Source organism: Cinclus cinclus, chromosome 32, assembly GCF_963662255.1.
Source record: "Cinclus cinclus chromosome 32, bCinCin1.1, whole genome shotgun sequence".
NCBI classification, from domain to species: Eukaryota; Metazoa; Chordata; class Aves; order Passeriformes; family Cinclidae; genus Cinclus; species Cinclus cinclus.
In genome coordinates, this window is record NC_085077.1 from 1,185,116 (window position 1) to 1,199,527 (window position 14,412).

A 14,412-nucleotide genomic window follows, 5' to 3' on the forward strand; every position below is an offset into this window, starting at 1 on the left:
GGAATTCGGGAGGGGAAAAATCTGCGGCGTTTTGGGGATTTCTGACAAATTTTTTTCCCAGAAAAAAAGACCCAAAACACTGAATTTTTTTAGGGATTCTTTTTCCCAAAAAAAAAAAACCAAAAATTTTTTTTTTTTTTTATTTTTGGGATTCCCTTCCTCCAAATAAAACCAAAACCCAAACTTTATTTTTTTTTTTTTTTTTTTTTTTAGGGATTTTGTTGCCTGGAATTACCCAAATTATATTTTTTCCCCATGAAAAATTTAATTTTTTTGGGAATTTCATCTGGGAATTTGGGAGTTTTGGTGTTTAAAAATTCTCAAAACTGGGATTATTATTTTTTATTTTATTTTTTAATATGCGGGGGAAAAAAATGACATCCATGTAGGAAATTTGGAATTTTTTTTTTTTTTTTTTTGTCCCAAACATGACCCAAATGTTGAAAATTTGGAATTTTTCTCCCAAAGAATCCTGAAAAAAAAAAAAATTGGAATTTTTTGCATTTTTCTCCCTAAAAAATTGTGGGGGGGGAAAAAAAAAAACAAAAAAAAAAAAACAAAAAAAAAAGGGAATTTTGCATTTTTTTTCCTCTCTCTAAAAATTCCCTGAATTTGGGATTTTTATCCCCAAATTCTCTCCTGAAATTCCCTCAATTTGGAATTTGGGGGATTTTTCTCCCTCAAATATTGATATTTTGGATTTTTTATTTTTTATTTTTCCCCTAAAAAAAAAAATAAATTTTTTTTGGGGGGGGGAATTTGGTGATTTTTTCATCCCAAAAGTTGAAATTTAGGAGAATTTTTGCACCCCTAAAAAAAAAAAAAAACCAAAAAAACTCCTCGAATTTTTTTTCGCCCCCCCCCCCCAAAAAAAAAAAATTTTGGGATATGGGGAAGATCCAGAAGGGAAAAATTTCAGGAATTTTTTGGGGGGGAATTTTGGGACTTACGGAAAGAATCGAAATCGGAAAAATTCCAACCTTGAGGTTCCTGGTGGAGTTTGGAGGAAATGGAAGAAACTGGGGAAGGGAAAAAAAAAAAAAAATCCAAAATAAAACGGGCCAAAAAATTCCAGAAAAATCAGAATTTTGAGGGAAGGGATTGGCTTGGGGGGGGGGGGGGGGAAATGTTGGGAATTTTGGGAATTCGGGAGGTTTTGGGGGGGGATTTTTGGGGATTTTTGGGAATTTTGGGGGAATTTTCGGGGGAATTTTGGGGATTTTAAGAGGGATTATTGGAGAAAATTTTTGGGAATTTTGGGGGGAATTTTCAGGGGAATTTTTGGGAATTTTGGGAGGGATTTTTGGGAATTTTGGGGGGAATTTTCAGGGGAATTTTTGGGAATTTTGGGGGAATTTTCGGGGGAATTTTGGGAGGGGTTTTTGGGACTTTTGGGGGAATTTTAAGAGGGATTTTTGGAGGAAAATTTTGGGGAATTTTGTGGATTTTTCGGGGGAATTTTGGGGATTTTAAGAGGGATTATTGGAGAAAATTTTTGGGAATTTTGGGGGGATTTTGGGGGGAATTTTTGGGAATTTTGGGAGGGATTTTTGGGAATTTTGGGGGAATTTTAAGAGGGATTATTGGAGAAAATTTTTGGGAATTTTGGGGGGAATTTTCAGGGGAATTTTTGGGAATTTTGGGGGAATTTTCGGGAGGGATTTTTGGGAATTTTGGGGGAATTTTAAGAGGGATTTTTGGAGGAAAATTTTTGGGAATTTTGGGGGGATTTTGGGGGGAATTTTGGGGATTTTAAGAGGGATTATTGGAGAAAATTTTTGGGAATTTTGGGGGGAATTTTCAGGGGAATTTTTGGGAATTTTGGGAGGGATTTTTGGGAATTTTGGGGGGAATTTTCAGGGGAATTTTTGGGAATTTTGGGGAATTTTCGGGGGTATTTTTGGGCATTTTTGGAGGGATTTTTGAAGGAAATTTTTGGGAATTTTGGGGGGATTTTGGGGGGAATTTTGGGAGGGATTTTCAGGGGGATTTTTGGGAATTTTGGGAGGGATTTTTTGGGAATTTTGGGGGAATTTTCGGGGGAATTTTGGGGATTTTGGGAGGGATTTTTGGGGGAATTTTCGGGGGAATTTTTGGGAGGGATTTTTGAGGGGGGTTTTGTGGAATTTTGGGGGAATTTTTTGGGCATTTTTGGAGGGATTTTTGAAGGAAATTTTTGGGAATTTTGGGGGGATTTTGGGGGAATTTTGGGAGGGGTTTTTGGGAATTTTGGGGGAATTTTCGGGGGGACTTTTGGGGATTTTAGGAGGAAATTTTTGGGAATTTTGGGGCAATTTTCGGGGGGACTTTTGGGGATGTTTGAAGGAAATTTTTGGGAATTTTGGGGCAATTTTCAGGGGGACTTTTGGGGATTTTGGGAGGGAGTTTTGGGAATTTTGGGGGAATTTTCGGGGGGACTTTTGGGGATTTTGGGAGGGATTTTTTGGGAATTTTGGGCACCTCTGGAGAGCGCCAGGGAGCTGAGGACCAGCAGGAGCAGAGAGGTCAGAGCCAGGGTCAGGTACACGGCCGAGAACGAGCGGAGCCGCAGAGGGAGAACGGAACGGGCTGGAAAATGGGGAGAAAAACAGGAAAAATGGGGGGGGAAAAAAATGGGAAAAACGGAGGGAAAGGAGGGAAAATGGTGGGGAAAAAAATAAAAAAAAAAAAAAAGGTGGGGATAAAACAGGGAAGAAACGGGATAAATCATGGAAAAAGAAGGATAAAATCCTGGAAAAAATTAAGGAGAAGCCACGGGCAACGCAGGGGAAATGAAAGGAAAAATTCAGGAAAACGGAGGGGAAAAAGGAAAGAAAAGTCCTGGGGAAAAGCAGGGAAAATTTCAAGGGAAATCAAGGAGAAAAAAAGAAAAAAAAAAATCAAGGAAAAAAAAAATCACGGAACGTCAAGGAAAAACTTTGGGAAAAGGAAGGGAAAACTTCAAGGGAAATCAAGGAAAAATTCAGGGAAAATCCAAGGAAAAATTCCCCCCTCGCTTTTCCCAGGATTTCCCCCCAGTTTTTCCTGCTCTGTTTATCCAGGGATTAATCAATAACTGGGAATGCTCCGAGTTCTGCTCCAGCAGGGGAAAAATTGAGGATAATTCCCAAGATTTGGGATCCTTTTATTGGGAATTATTCAGGGATTCATTCCTGATTAATTCCAGAATTCTTTTAATTGGGATAATTTGTTCCAATGATTAATTTGGGAATCGTTTTGAGAATTATTTTGAGAATTATTTTGAGAATTATTTTGAGAATTATTGAGGAAATTATATTTTTAAAAATGATTTTCTGATTATTTCCATGACTCTTTTAGGAATTCCAGGAATTTGAAGCTCCCAGGATTGGAATTTTTTGGGGGGATTATCCAAATTCTTTGATCAGGGGAGGAAGAGGGAAGGGAAAAAACCTTTGGAAAAATGAGGGAAAAAATCCGGGAATTCCACCTGGGAACTGGCGCAGGTCATCCTGGAGCTCCTCCTCATCCATCCCAGAATTTTTGGGGGGAATTTTTGGGGATTTTTCAGGATCAGGAGAAAGCCGAGAAAGATCCCAGGAATGTTTCAGTTCCCCCTCCCCCTCCAGAAGGTTAAAATTTAATCCAAGGAATTTTGGGGGATTTTAAAACTTGGATTGGGGCCAATCCCAAAGAATTCCTGGGGTTTTTTTTATGGTTTTTTTTTTCTTTTTGTTTTTTTTTTTTTTTAGCCCTTCATCCGAGGAGTTTTAGGAATTTTGAGAAGGGGTTTTAAAATTATTTTTTAAAGAATTTTTTTTTTTGGGGGGGGACGAATTTCTGTGGATTTCGCTGTGATTTTTGATGGATTTTGGGTGAGGTTTTCCTGGGGTTTTCGTTGATTTTTAAAAGCTTTTTATTAATTTTATTTTTTGTTTCATTTGTAGGGGAATTTAAGCAAATTTTAAAAATCTTCGTGTGTTATTTTCGGATTGCAGGGTTTGTAAAATCTTGTGTATTTTTTTTTTTTTAATTTTGGGGTAACTTTTAAGGGATTTGGGGGATTTTTGTGGACTTTTAATGTATATTTTTGTGGATTTTGGGGAAATGTTTGTGGATTCTCGGGGACTTTTTATGAATTTTTGTTAGAATTTATTTTTTTGCAGATTTGGGGTGGGGTTTTTGTGCATTTTTAACACCTTTTGAAGGATTCTTTGTGGATTTCAGAGAAATTTTATTCTAATTTTGGGGGGATTTTTCAGGGAATTTTCAAGGATTTTTTCCTCCTCCCTTTGAATTAAATCCACAAAATCCCGGAGCTGCCGCCTACAAACCCCACTCCACCCCCCCCAAGAAAAAAAAAAACACGTCTGGGAAAAGGGTAAAATCGGGAATTAGCCCCTAAAAAAACAAAACAAAACAAAACAAAAAAAAACAAAACAAAACAAAAAGACCCAAAAAATTGGATTTGGGAACAAATCCCTGAATTCCGAGGGCACGGAGACCTGGAAATGTCACCGCATTTCGTCACCGGGGCCAAATTCCTGCCGATTTTCTGGTCAGAATTCCAGAAGATTCGGGGTCAAAATGGCGTCGAGTCCCTGAGGGGGCGGGAAAAGGGCGGGAAAAAAAAGAGCGGGAAGAAAAGAGCGGGAAGAAAAGAGCGGGAGGGGGGAAAAAAAGGCGGAGAGGGGGATAACAAAGGTAGGGAAAATGCGAGGAAAATGAGAGAAAAATGAGGGAAAAGCGCGAGGAGAGGACGGGGGAAAAGGCGGGGATGGGGTGGGTTTGAGCGCCATTTGTCCCCTCCCTGTCCCGCTTGTTCCCAGTGACCCCTCGGATTCCGAAGAATCCCCCAGTAACTCCCAGTGACCCGCAGCGACCTCACAGTAGCTCCCAGTAACTGCCGGTGCCCTCCCAGTAACTCCCAGTTGCCCCCAGTCCCCACCGGCGGGGCGCCCCAGGCTGCTCCCGCCGCCATCTTGGCCGTTGCTAACAACAAAGGCCGTTACCAAGCAACAGGTGCGGTGTGTGACGTCATATCCGCATTTTAAAAAATCTCGCCACTTCCGGGCCCGGCAAAATGGCGGCCTAGAGGTACCGGGGATGTTCTGGTGGCACCGGGAGGGCCTGGGAAGTACTGGGAGCCTCCTGAAAGGTCCCGGGCAAGCTCCTCAGGTCCCGGGGGAGGCTCCGTACGCCTCTTCGCCCTCCCCAAAATCCACCGACCACCCCCCCCCCCCACACACACACACTTTTTGTCCTGAATTCCTGCTGCGTATGAAATGCACGACGGGGATGAACGACCAGGAGCGACTGCCGATTGCCCTCGGTATTCCCCCGGTTCTCCAGTTGTCCCCCGTTCACCTCCCGAGGCCCGGGTGTAGCCCTCGTATCCCCGCTGTGGCCAAACCGGCGCTACGTTGAGGCTTTCAACGCGCCGCGCGTGTTTCGGAGCGTTGAATTTATTTATAATAAAGCTTCTTTTGAAGTCTCCGTTTATTTCGTGGCTCCGGTGGGACCGAGATACCGTAACCGAGGATGGGCGATGCGGCACTGCGGGTTCGCCTTGCCATTAATTTTGCCCACGCGCGGCCGCCGTCCTTCCTCTCCCGCGTGCTTCTCGGCTTCACCGCGTGTTCGATTGACGGGCGGTTCCACCAATGGAATTGCGGAGACAGGGGCGCCGCGTCCCTTCTGACCAATGGCAGCGCGAGATGGGCGGGTTTTCCCCGTCCCTCGGCGTTCCGGTGTGGGCGGGCCGAGGAGGGCGGGCAGAGGGAAGGGAAGATGGCGGAGGAGGAGAAGCTGCCCGCGGGGTGGGAGAAGCGCATGAGCCGCAGCTCCGGTGAGGGCCTGAGGGCGGGGAGCGCCCGGGGGGGATCCGGGGAGCCGCTGGGAAGGAACAGCGGGGATGGAAGAGGTGGGAAAACGGGGTGGGGGCGGCGGTGATGGGTATTGGAGGGGATGAGGGGGCGTGGGGGGGCGGGGGAGGAGGGAGATGCGTGAGGGGAATTTGAGGGGGGGGCACCGAATTAAGGGGGGGTCCTGAGGAGGGCATCACCTCAGGGAAAGGAGGATACCCCAATTTAGGGGGGTTTGGGGGAACGGGGGGCGTCAATTCCGTGAGGGGAATTTTGGGGGGGGGGGGGTCCCTCTAATTTAGGGGGTTCTATCTTTAGGAAATGGGGGACGCCCAATTTTTAGAGGGGGGGGGGTCGACAACTCCATGAGGGGATTTTGGGGGTTCCCCTTCATTTGAGGGGGGTCATGGCCTCAGGGAGGGGAGGGGGGGGCACCTCCGCGAGGGGAATTTTGGGGTGGGGGTTCCCCCTCATGAGGGTAATTGGGGGGGGGGGGGCGTCACCTCAGCCAGGGGAATTTGAGGAACTGGGGGGGGGAGGTTTTGGGGGGGTCAGAAATTGATTTTTGGAGCTCCCAAGTCGGTTTTTTAGGGTCATTAATGTCCGTTTTTGGCATCAGTCAGTAACCAATCACTGGTCAATAGCCAATAAGTGATCAATAAGTGATCAATAAGTGATCAATAAGTGATCAATAAGCCTCCAGGCCCCGGGTACTACCCATTTCAACTGGTGAAACGGAACCTGGGGAGTCTCTCAATGGATTAATTCAGACACATAGGATGACATTTAATACCAATAACCCATATTTATGAGTACCAATAATCAATCTATATCTGATAACCGATCAATAACCGATAACCGATCAATAACTGATCCATAACCCCTCCAGGCCGCGTGTACCACTTCAACCACCTGGTGAAACTGAACCTGGGGAGTCCCTCAATGCATTTTTGGGGCGGACAGGATGAAATTTAATTCCAATAACCCATATTTATGAGTACCGATAACTGATCAATAACCGATAACCGATCAATAACTGATCAATAACCCCTCCAGGCCACGTGTACCACTTCAACCACCTGGTGAAACTGAACCTGGGGAGTCCCTCAATGGATTTTTGGGGCGGACAGGATGAAATTTAATTCCAATAACCCATATTTATGAGTACCGATAACCGATCAATAACCGATAATTGATCAATAACTGATCAATAACCCCTCCAGGCCGCGTGTACCACTTCAACCCCCTGGTGAAACTGAACCTGGGGAGTCCCTCAATGCATTTTTGGGGTGGACAGGATGAAATTTAATTCCAATAACCCATATTTATGAGTACCGATAACCGATCAATAACCGATAATTGATCAATAACTGATCAATAACCCCTCCAGGCCGCGTGTACCACTTCAACCCCCTGGTGAAACTGAACCTGGGGAGTCCCTCAATGCATTTTTGGGGCGGACAGGATGAAATTTAATTCCAATAACCCATATTTATGAGTACCGATAACCGATCAATAACCGATAATTGATCAATAACTGATCAATAACCCCTCCAGGCCGCGTGTACCACTTCAACCACCTGGTGAAACTGAACCTGGGGAGTCCCTCAATGCATTTTTGGGGCGGACAGGATGAAATTTAATTCCAATAACCCATATTTATGAGTACCGATAACCGATCAATAACCGATAATTGATCAATAACTGATCAATAACCCCTCCAGGCCGTGTGTACCACTTCCACCACCTGGTGAAACTGAACCTGGGGAGTCCCTCAATGCATTTTTGGGGCGGACAGGATGAAATTTAATTCCAATAACCCATATTTATGAGTACCGATAACCGATCAATAACCGATAATTGATCAATAACTGATCAATAACCCCTCCAGGCCGCGTGTACCACTTCAACCCCCTGGTGAAACTGAACCTGGGGAGTCCCTCAATGCATTTTTGGGGCGGACAGGATGAAATTTAATTCCAATAACCCATATTTATGAGTACCGATAACCGATCAATAACCGATAATTGATCAATAACTGATCAATAACCTCTCCAGGCCGCGTGTACCACTTCAACCCCCTGGTGAAACTGAACCTGGGGAGTCCCTCAATGCATTTTTGGGGCGGACAGGATGAAATTTAATTCCTATAACCCATATTTATGAGTACCGATAACCGATCAATAACCGATAATTGATCAATAACTGATCAATAACCCCTCCAGGCCGCGTGTACCACTTCAACCACCTGGTGAAACTGAACCTGGGGAGTCCCTCAATGCATTTTTGGGGCGGACAGGATGAAATTTAATTCCAATAACCCATATTTATGAGTACCGATAACCAATCAATAACCAATAATTAATCAATAACGGATCAATAACCCCTCCAGGCCGCGTGTACCACTTCAACCACCTGATGAAACTGAACCTGGGGAGTCCCTCAATGCATTTTTGGGGCGGACAGGATGAAATTTAATTCCAATAACCCATATTTATGAGTACCGATAACCGATCAATAACCGATAATTGATCAATAACTGATCAATAACCCCTCCAGGCCGCGTGTACCACTTCAACCACCTGGTGAAACTGAACCTGGGGAGTCCCTCAATGCATTTTTGGGGCGGACAGGATGAAATTTAATTCCAATAACCCATATTTATGAGTACCGATAACCGATCAATAACCGATAATTGATCAATAACTGATCAATAACCCCTCCAGGCCGCGTGTACCACTTCAACCACCTGGTGAAACTGAACCTGGGGAGTCCCTCAATGGATTTTTGGGGCGGACAGGATGAAATTTAATTCCAATAACCCATATTTATGAGTACCGATAACCGATCAATAACCGATAATTGATCAATAACTGATCAATAACCCCTCCAGGCCGCGTGTACCACTTCAACCACCTGGTGAAACTGAACCTGGGGAGTCCCTCAATGCATTTTTGGGGCGGACAGGATGAAATTTAATTCCAATAACCCATATTTATGAGTACCGATAACCGATCAATAACCGATAATTGATCAATAACCCCTCCAGGCCGCGTGTATTACTTCAACCACCTGACGAACGCCAGCCAATGGGAGCGGCCGAGCGGGGCGGGGAGGGCGGAGCCGTGCCGCGTGCGCTGTTCGCACCTGTTGGTGAAGCACAGCCAATCACGGCGCCCGTCCAGCTGGAGGCAGGAGCGCATCACCCGCTCCAAGGAGGAGGCGCTGCAGCTCGTCAATGGTTTGGGGGATTTTGGGGGATTTTGGGGGATTTTGGGGATTTTTGGGGTTTTGGGATTTTGGGGGTTTTGGGGTTTTGGGGATTTTTGGGGTTTTTTGGGGTTTTTAATGGGAATTTTTTGGTTATAGTTTCTGGTTACAGATCCGTGTTTGAGTTCCCTGCAGCTCGTCAATGGTTTGGGGGATTTTGGGGGATTTTGGGGGATTTTGGGGATTTTTGGGGTTTTGGGATTTTGGGGGTTTTTGGGGTTTTTTGGGGTTTTTAATGGGAATTTTTTGGTTATAGTTTCTGGTTACGGATCCGTGTTTGAGTTCCCTGCAGCTCGTCAATGGTTTGGGGGATTTTGGGGGATTTTGGGGGATTTTGGGGATTTTTGGGGTTTTGGGATTTTGGGGGTTTTGGGATTTTGGGGGTTTGGGGGTTTTTGGGGTTTTTTGGGGTTTTTTGAGGTTTTTAATGGGAATTTTTTGGTTAGAGTTTCTGGTTACGGATCCGTGTTTGAGTTTCCTGCAGGTCGTCAATGGTTTGGGGTTTTTTGGGGTTTTTGGGGATTTTGGGGTTTTGGGGTTTTGGGGTTTTTTGGGGTTTTTTGGGGTTTTTTGGGGTTTTTTGAGGTTTTTAATGGGAATTTTTTGGTTATAGTTTCTGGTTACGGATCCGTGTTTGAGTTCCCTGCAGCTCGTCAATGGTTTGGGGATTTTGGGGGGATTTTGGTATTTTGCGGGATTTTGGGGTTTTTGGGGTTTTTAATGGGAATTTTTTGGTTATAGTTTCTGGTTACAGATCCGTGTTTGAGTTCCCTGCAGCTCGTCAATGGTTTGGGGGATTTTGGGGTTTTTTAGGGAATTTTGGGGTTTTTTGGGGTTTTGGGGATTTGGGGTTTTTTGGGGTTTTTAATGGGAATTTTTTGGTTATAGTTTCTGGTTACGGATCCGTGTTTGAGTTCCCTGCAGCTCGTCAATGGTTTGGGGGATTTTGGGGGATTTTGGGGTTTTGGGGGTTTTGGGGATTTTTGGGGTTTTGGGGGATTTTGGGGTTTTTAATGGGAATTTTTTGGTTATAGTTTCTGGTTACGGATCCGTGTTTGAGTTCCCTGCAGGTCGTCAATGGTTTGGGGGATTTTGGGGTTTTTGGGGATTTTGGGGTTTTGGGGTTTTTGGGATTTTGGGGGATTTTGGGGTTTTTGGGGTTTTTAATGGGAATTTTTTGGTTATAGTTTCTGGTTACGGATCCGTGTTTGAGTTCCCTGCAGCTCGTCAATGGTTTGGGGGATTTTGGGGGATTTTGGGGGATTTTGGGGTTTTGGGGTTTTGGGGTTTTGGGGGTTTTGGGGTTTTGGGGTTTTTTGGGGTTTTTTGGGGTTTTTTGGGGTTTTTAATGGGAATTTTTTGGTTATAATTTCTGGTTACGGATCCGTGTTTGAGTTCCCTGCAGCTCGTCAATGGTTTGGGGGATTTTGGGGGGATTTTTTTGTGGTTTTCCCATTTATTCCCAACGATATTTTTTTGGGGGGGGGATGAAAACCCCCAATAATCTCGATTTTCGGGCTGGGTTTTTGGGGCTCTTTCTCCTTTCCGAGGGAATTCCCAGGATGTTTTTTTTTTTTTTTCCCCCCTAATTTTTAGGAATTTTGTTTTTTTTTTCCTGGATTTTCCAGGTTACATCCAGAAGATCAAATCAGGAGAGGAGGATTTTGAGTCTTTGGCTTCTCAATTCAGCGACTGCAGCTCGGCCAAGGCCGGAGGGGATTTGGGAGCATTTGGGAGAGGTGAGGATTCCTTCCAAAAAAATCCTAAAAAAAACAAACAAAAAAAACCCAAAAAAAACCACCCCAAATCCAGGGAATTCTTCCCAGAAAATCCCAAATCTGTGGATTTATCCCCAAATCCGGGGGATTTATCCTCAAAAAAAATATCCAGATTTCAGGGGATTTATCCCAAAAAAATCCAAATTTCAGGGGTTTTTACCCAAAAAATTCCAATTTCAGGGGATTTATCCCCCCAAAAAATCCCAATTTCAGGGGATTTATCCCCCCAAAAAATCCCAATTTCAGGGGATTTATACCCAAAAAAATCCAGATTTTCAGGGGATTTATACCCTCAAAAAAATCCCAATTTCAGGGGTTTTATACCCAAAAAATTCCAATTTCAGGGGATTTATCCCCCAAAAAAATCCCAATTTCAGGGGATTTATACCCAAAAAAACCCAGATTTTCAGAGGATTTATCCCAAAAAAATCCAAATTTAAGTGCTTTTATACCCAAAAAAATCCCAGTTTCAGGGGATTTATACCCAAAAAAATTCCCAATTTCAGGGCATTTATTTAAAATAAAAATGAGAAGATTTATCCCAAAAAACCCCAAATCCAGGGAATCCATCCCAAAAAATCCCAAATCCATGGATTTATCCTGAAAAAAATCCCAATTCCAGGTAATTCCTCCCCCCCAAAAAAAAAAAAAAAATTCCAATTTTTCCCCCCTGAAATCCCAATTTTTTTTATTTTTTTTTTGGAAAACCCCCAAAAATCCCAAATTTTTTAGGGAATTTCGGGTCTTCTCCCTCCTTTTCTCCCTAAATAATTTTATTTTCACTTTTACGACCCCAAAATTCCAATTGGGATCCAATTTGGGAATCGACCCCTCCCTTTCCAAATCCCAATTTTTTTTTTTTTTTTTTTTTTTTGGGAAAAGGCCAAAAATCCCAAATTTTTTAGGGAATTTCACGTCTTTTCCCTCTTTTTCACTCTAAATATTTTTATTTTCACTTTTACGACCCCAAAATTCCAATTCGGATCCAATTTAGGAATCGACCCCTCCCTTTCCAAATCCCAATTGGTTTTTTTGGGAAAAGGCTCAAAATCCCAAATTTTTTAAGGAATTTTGGGTCTTCTCCCTCCTTTTCTCCCTAAATAATTTTATTTTCACTTTTACAACCCCAAAATTCCAATTGGGATCCAATTTGGGAATCGACCCCTCCCTTTCCAAATCCCAATTTTTTTATTTTTTTTTAATTTTTTTTATTTTTTGGGAAAAGGCTCCGAAACTCCCGCTTTCCGACGGAATTCCGGGTTTTTCTCCGCAGGGCAGATGCAGAAGGCGTTCGAGGACGCGTCGTTCGCGCTCCGGGCCGGCGAGATGAGCGGCCCCGTTTTCACGGAATCCGGGATCCACATCATCCTCCGCACGGAGTGAAGTGCCTTGGGAAGGGCCGGAATTCCCGGGAATTCCGCGGGGAAGCCTCGGGAATGAGTCTGTGGAGATCCGCGGGAGCCTACAGGGATTGGTGGAAATCCGCGTGGGAATTCTTGGGAATCCACGGGAATCCTTGGGAATCCTCGGGAATCTATGGAAATCCTTGGGAATTTCTTGGGAATCCGTGGAAATCCTTGGGAATTCTTGGGAATCCGTGGAAATCCTTGGGGGTTTCTTGGGAATCCTCAGGAATTTTTGGGGAATTCTTGGGAATTATTGGGAATCCTCAGAAATCCTTGGGAATTCTTGGGAATTCTTGGGAATGGGAATTCTTGGGAATCCTTGGGAATTCTTGGGAATTCTTGGGAATGGGAATTCTTGGGGATCCTCGGGAATCCTTGGGAATTCTTGGGAATCCTCAGGAATCCATGGAAATCCTTGGGAATTCTTGGGAATCCTCAGGAATCCTTGGGAATTCTCGAGAATCATCAGAAATCCTTGGGAGTTCTTGGGAATCCTCAGGAATCCATGGAAATCCTTGGGAATTCTTGGGAATCCTCAGGAATCCTTGGGGATTCTTGGGAATCATCAGAAATCCTTGGGAGTTCTTGGGAATCCTCAGGAATCCATGGAAATCCTTTTGAATTCTTGGGAATCCTCAATCTGTGAGAATACATAGGAATCCTTGGGAATTCATGGGAATTTGGGGGAATCCTTGGGAATTGTTGTGAGTTTACGGAAATCCTTGGGAATCCTCAGAAATCCATGGAAATCCTTGGGAATTCTTGGGAATCCTCAGGAATCCATGGAAATCCTTGGGAATTCTTGGGAATCCTCAGGAATCCATGGAAATCCTTGGGAAGTCTTGGGAGTCCTCAAGAATCCGTGAGAATCCACAGGAATCCTTGGGAATCGCCATGAATTTATGGAAATCCTTGGGAATTCTTGGGAATCCTCTGGAATTCATGGGAATCCTCAAGAATCCATGGAAATAGTCAGGAACTAGTGGGAATCCTCAGGAATCCTTGGGAATTCCTGGGAATCCGTGGGAATCTGTGGGAATTCACGGGAATCCGTGAAAATCGTCAGGAATTCATCGGAATCCTCAATCCATAGAAATCTTTGGGAATCCTCAGGAATTTGGGAATCCTCCAGGAATCCTCAGGAAGTCATGGGAATCCTCAGGATTCCACAAGAATTCATGGAATTCCATGGGAATTTGTGGGAATTCATGGAAATCCTTGGGAATCAGCAAGAATTTATGGAAATCCTGGGGAGTCCTCCGGAATTCGTAGGAATCCATGGAAATCCTCAGGAATCCGCAGAAGATCCTTGGGAATCCTCAGGAATTTGTGGGAATCCATGGAAACCCGCCGAAATCCATGGAAATCATCGGGATTTCAGACATCCAGGGGAGTCCATGGAGATCCTCGGGAATCCTTCAGAATCTGCAGGAATTCCATGGAAATCCCGGGGAATCCACAGGAATTCCACGGAATCCGCGGGAATCCCGCCCCGCGCTCCCGATGCCGTTCCCGATCCCAGAACTCCTCCGTTCTTCCGCGCGCTCCCAGATCGGGCGGGAACCAATACGGGGAATTCCCGCGGGGTTTGTTTTTTTTGTTGTTGTTTTTTTTGGGGTTTTTTTTTTTTTTTGGGAATGTTGGGGCGGCCGGCCGCCGGCGGTGCCGGCTCCGGGAACGCGGCTCGCCACGGTGGTGACGATGACAACGATGGCGATGAGCGACGATAACAATGAACAGCAACTCCCAACGATGGCGATGATGACAATGACACCAGTGACGATGACCATCGCCAACGATGACACCGATGACACTGACAATGTCCAACAACGATGACGCCCAACGACGACGATGACGATGACGACGACGATGACAACGATGATGATACCCAACGATGACACCCAGTGATGATGATGACGATGACACCAATGACAATGATGGTGATGCCCCACGATGACAATTCCAACTATGACAATGCAAACGATGGTGATGATACCAATGACGATACCCAACAATGACGATGACACCAATGGTGATGCCCAACAATGACAACACCTAACGATGACAACGATGACAATACCGAATGGTGACAATACCCAATGATAACGACACCAGTGACAATAACCAACAGTGATA

At 44.5% G+C, this 14,412-nt stretch overlaps 1 protein-coding gene across 1 annotated transcript; it reads left to right on the forward strand.

Annotated features, from left to right (window-relative positions):
- Positions 1 to 5,041: 5,041 nt before the first annotated feature.
- On the forward strand, positions 5,042 to 12,253 carry PIN1 (peptidylprolyl cis/trans isomerase, NIMA-interacting 1). The gene is made up of 4 exons (XM_062511883.1): positions 5,042 to 5,806; positions 8,872 to 9,063; positions 10,721 to 10,831; positions 12,144 to 12,253. Exons 1-4 carry the CDS (start codon positions 5,500 to 5,502, stop codon positions 12,251 to 12,253), a joined length of 720 nt encoding a protein of 239 aa, XP_062367867.1. The 5' UTR covers positions 5,042 to 5,499.
- The last annotated feature ends 2,159 nt before the right edge of the window (positions 12,254 to 14,412 follow it).

Bases quoted from the DNA above. Each gene is read 5' to 3' on its own strand.
- PIN1 (XM_062511883.1), top strand. From the start codon at position 5,500: ATGGGCGATGCGGCACTGCGGGTTCGCCTTGCCATTAATTTTGCCCAC. The intron at 5,807-8,871 runs GTGAGGGCCTGA...TAACCCCTCCAG, and splicing joins GCGCATGAGCCGCAGCTCCG to GCCGCGTGTATTACTTCAAC. The intron at 10,832-12,143 runs GTGAGGATTCCT...TTTTCTCCGCAG, and splicing joins TTTGGGAGCATTTGGGAGAG to GGCAGATGCAGAAGGCGTTC.